Source organism: Lepus europaeus, chromosome 1 (genome assembly GCF_033115175.1).
Source record: "Lepus europaeus isolate LE1 chromosome 1, mLepTim1.pri, whole genome shotgun sequence".
NCBI lineage: Eukaryota > Metazoa > Chordata > Mammalia > Lagomorpha > Leporidae > Lepus > Lepus europaeus.
Genome location: NC_084827.1, coordinates 166,837,942 through 166,842,420, shown reverse-complemented (window position 1 = coordinate 166,842,420; position 4,479 = coordinate 166,837,942). Strand labels below are relative to the sequence as shown.

The window sequence follows — 4,479 nt, the reverse complement described above, 5'->3', positions numbered from 1 at the left end:
ACTGAGCCTCACAGTCCATTAGGACGGATGCTAGTGGCCTGTGTCACACAGACTCTTCAGCTCCTCGTTGCACTGATGGAAATCCTCACATGACACCTCTGTAAGTGTTAAAAATGAACAACTGGCCCTAGGATATGAAATAACTTAAGACATTAGGCCCCACCAAAAGCTATGCAATGCAGAGAATAAATTCTAGCATCATTAACCAAATTCTGGCAACTGTTTACAATTCCATCAACAGAATGTATTATCAGTAATTGTACTTAGTCCTTCCAAGGAGCGCATAGTGGTACCTAAAATACCGTGAGTTACAGAGAAAATGCCTATACCCGCTAACTAATTACTTTGGCCATGCTGTGCTTGTTTGCACTGGTTGAATGTTGAAGGTGTTTCTGGCTTCGACTTCACATTAACCAAATCTGTGATTTTGATGTAGCCCCATGGTCCTCAGCCAGGGATGATTTTGTCCCCAGGAGACATTTTTGGTTGTCACATCTGGGAAGAGGCTGCTAAACATCTGACAATGCACAGAACAGCTCCCAGAACAAAGAATTATCCAGTTCAAAATGTTAATAGTGCTGAAGCTGAGAAACCTCAGTGTATGGTGAGAATGTGTTGTAGAGTAAAACTTCAAAATCTTAAGTGTTTTGCCCAAATACATGCTATGTCCAAATAGATAAGACCCTTCGTGTCCTAGGACCTGGGTGGGTAAGAACAAGGACCACATTGTGCTCAAGTGTCTGAACGTCTCTTTTCCCCAAAGCTCTGTTGATAAATTTTTCCTATAGTTGAGGTGGGCACTTGGCCTAGCAGTTAAGATGCCCATTAGGAACTCATGATCTAAATCAGAGTGCCTGGGTTCGATACCTGGCTCTGGCTCCTGATTCCAGTTTCCTGATAATGTAGAATGTGGGAGGCAGTGGTGATGACTCAAGAAGTTGGGTCCTGGGGCAGGCACTGTGGTATAGTGGGTAAAGACTATAGTGCCGGCATCCCCTATGGGCACTGGTTCAAGTCCTGGCTGCCCCACTTCTGATCCAGTCTCTGCTATGACCTGGGAAAGCAGTAGAAGATGGGCCCCTACACTGATGTGGGAGATCAGGAAGAAGCTCCTAGCTCCTGGCTTCAGATTGGTGCAGCTCCGGCCATTGTGGCCATCCAGGGAGTGAACCACCATGTGGAAGATCTCTCTTTGTCTCTCTGCCTCTACCTCTCTATAACTCTGCCTGTCAAATAAATAAATAAAAGAATAAGAATAATAACAAGAAGAAGAACAAGAAGAAGAGAAGGAGGAGGAGGAAGGAGTGGGGGGAGGAGGAGGAGGAGGCTCCCCATTTTGATTTAGCTTTCTCTTAATGTATTCCCTGGGAAGCCATAGGTTATGGCTCAAGTGTGTGGGTGCCTGCCACCCATGGGAAGCTCATACAGAGTTCTTGGCTCCTGGCTTTCATCTGGCCCAGCCCTGGCTGTTGTGGGCGTTTGGGGAGTGAACAAGTGAAGGTGAAAGTTAGTTTCTCTCTCTCTCTCTCTCTCTCTCTCTCTCTCTCTCTCCAGATTAAAAAAAAGGCACATATCACATTCACTACGCATATAAAGTAACACAAATCTAATTTCAAATATCACAGGAACATATGTTACTTATGACAAGTCCTCTCTCCACCCCTTGACTGTACTTTAGGTGTTGGCTGGTTTCCTTCTTCCCATCTTCCTTTTCCTTCTGCTAGCTTCTCTTTTGTTCATTCTTCTCAAAAACACTCCCTGGGGCATCCTGCTGCCATCTGCAGAGATTCTGCACAGAGCGAGACATCTGCATCTCCAGGGAATCCAGAATCTTCTGAAGCCAGTAGATTCATCTCTCTTCATATGGTGACGCCAAACCTGGAGAACAAGGGAACAGGGTTTCTGGTTAGGAATATGTGAAAACTGCCTCTCAGATGGGCCCCAACTCCCCACTCCTGCATCCTGCCAACAGCTGCTCCAAGAAGTTTTATTTTTCCCCAGCCCGCCCAGCTGACTTTCCACCAGTTTTGATAACATCCAGATCTGCCCTCTGTTACTCACGGAGTTTTCTGCTCCCTACATTTGGAGCAGAGTTTAAGTAGGCAAAGAAAACAAGCGGTGCGAGGAGTGAGGTTAAGGCAGGACTTTAGAAATTCTGTGAACCTGTTTGACAACTCTGCCTCCTCCAAGGAAACAGCTAGCTCGTCCGCTGTGGGCAGCGACAGGAATAGAGCCAGACCTGCCACGAGTCTGTGTGGCATGCCTCCTTACATCTCAAGAAGCAGAACGCCAGAGGGGGCAAAGGGGGACTGTGTTCAGCTCCACTCCAACATTTCCTCCAAACGGTGAAGGGAAAAATGCCACCTCTCCACTTCCACCCCGAGAGGCGCGCTGCAGGGCTGCCTGGGATCTGCTAATAAAAGCGCAGAGCGTAAACTGCTTGGTGATTATTGGCTTTCGCCCTCGGACGGAGAAATGAGATCACGATTTTCACGAAGGGCAGGAGCCGCTGCTGCCAGTCTGCTGAGGCCGCTGCCTCCTGTCGCTGCGCGGGTTCCGCATTACATCACGGGTGAGCTCTGGCTGGTGGGGGGAGACGAGGCCGCGCCGCCGGGGACCCGGGCCCGGACAGAGCAGGATAAACAACAACGCGGGGCGGGAGTGGTGTGCAGAGAGAGGGAAGGGTTTCGAGAAAGCAGGACCCAGTTTCCCACCACCACCCCGTGGGAGGGGACGCTGCACAGGCGAAACGTAACCTCTCCAAGCAGCCGCGCCCCAAACCCCGGGTCCGCACCGCCTCCCTTTCGCCCTCAACCCCAATTCCGGCTCCAACAAAACCCAGTATCCGAAGCTGCCAGGACAGCTACCTGGAAGGGGCCGAGGGGGACAGCAGAGAGACGCCCGGGGACTGGGAGGGACAGAGGCTCCCGCGCCGGGGGAGGGTGGGGTGCGGGGACGCGAGTGGGAGGCGGTCGCCACTGCGCCCCCGCCCGGCCCAGCCAGCGGTGCCTCCCCCGCCAGGCGACAACAGTCGGAGGGGGGCGGCAGAAGCGCCTCCTCCCCGCCCGGAGCCGAGGCAGCTGCGCCGGGGGAGGAAGGCGCTCACCTTGCCCCCCGATGAGGGGCGGATCATGCCATGGCAGCGCCGGCGAGCCACAGCGGCGGCAGCGAACAGAGCCCGAGCAGCAGCCCCGGGAGCCGGGCGGGAGCCGGGGGCGCCGCGCTGGGAGTACGGGACGGCGGGGACCCGGGAGTCCGGCACGCAGCCGCGACGGCTCCCGGCCTCCCTCCGCTCGAGGACTACGAGTGCAAAATCTGCTACAACTACTTCGACTCGGACCGGCGCGCGCCCAAACTGCTGGCGTGCCTGCACACCTTCTGCCAGGAGTGCCTGAGCCAGCTGCAGCTCCGCGCCGCCGCCGCCAGCGCAGCGCCTGAGCGCCCGCCGCGCCCGCCGCCCTGGCACGGCCCTCCCGGCGCCATCGCGTGCCCTGTGTGCCGTCACCGCACGCCGCTGCCCGACAGCCGCGTGCACGGCCTGCCCAACAACACCAAGCTCGCCGAGGCCTTCCCGCTGGCCCTGCGCGCCGCGCAAGACCCGCTGCCCCAAGACCGACTGCCGCCGCTGCCTGCGCGCCGCCCCGCGCCCGCCGCCGCCGCCGCGCCGCCCGCCGCAGCCCCGCAGCCCGAGCCGCCCGCCGAGGACGCGGCTCCCGAGCCTCGCGCCCGCACCGGCCTGCGCGCCCCGGGCGCCTACGAGAGCTGCCAGAACTGCAAGCGAGCCGCGCTCACCGCCGGCTGCGTGTGCGTGGTCTTCTCCTTCCTCTCCATGGTGGTGCTGCTCTTCACCGGCCTCATCTTCGTCAACCACTACGGCGGGGGAGGCGGCGGCGGCGGCGGCGGGGGATCCCCCGGGGCAGGAACCACGCCTGGCACGGGCCCGGCGTCCGGGACGCCCTCGCCCTCCCCCGTGGGACCCATTTGTCTGTCAGTGGCCAGCATCCTGGCGCTCTTCTCAGTCGTTGTCACCTGGGTCATCTGCTGGCTCAAGTACCGGCCCGAGGGCGCGGCCGCCGGCTCTGCGGGAAGCGGCGGCCCGAGGGCGCGGGCGGCGGCGGCTCCCGGCGGCGCGCGGAGGAGCGACACGTAGCGGACAGCGCCCCGGGTCTCTCGCCCGCCCCTGGAGCCCGCACGGCCGGAGAGAAGGGAGCCTCTGGCCGGGTGCGCCTGAGCCTCTCCGTGTCTGCGTGCGGGCCCCCTCAGGGCGCACACGCCCTCCCGACCCCTGCGAAGCCCGGGTTTTTCGTCCCCTCGGGTTCTCCACACTCGACCTGCTCAGCCCTGGGCCAAAGAGGGAAACCAAGGAGACGCCCAAACTGTGTGAGCTCGGCCCCTGCGTCCTGCACCACTCCCATCCTCGCCAGAATGCGCTGCGATCCCTTCCCAGAGTCCCAGGATTTGCAGAGAAAAGGCAGTGGG

At 58.7% G+C, this 4,479-nt stretch overlaps 1 protein-coding gene across 1 annotated transcript; it reads left to right on the top strand.

The window, feature by feature from the left end:
* The first annotated feature begins 3,136 nt into the window (after positions 1–3,136).
* Positions 3,137–4,150, top strand: LOC133767626 (RING finger protein 223). Its single transcript, XM_062202067.1, has one exon. It carries the CDS (start codon positions 3,137–3,139, stop codon positions 4,148–4,150), a length of 1,014 nt encoding a protein of 337 aa, XP_062058051.1.
* The last annotated feature ends 329 nt before the right edge of the window (positions 4,151–4,479 follow it).

Excerpts from the sequence above, each read along its gene's own strand:
- LOC133767626 (XM_062202067.1), top strand. The coding sequence starts at position 3,137 with ATGGCAGCGCCGGCGAGCCACAGCGGCGGCAGCGAACAGAGCCCGAGC.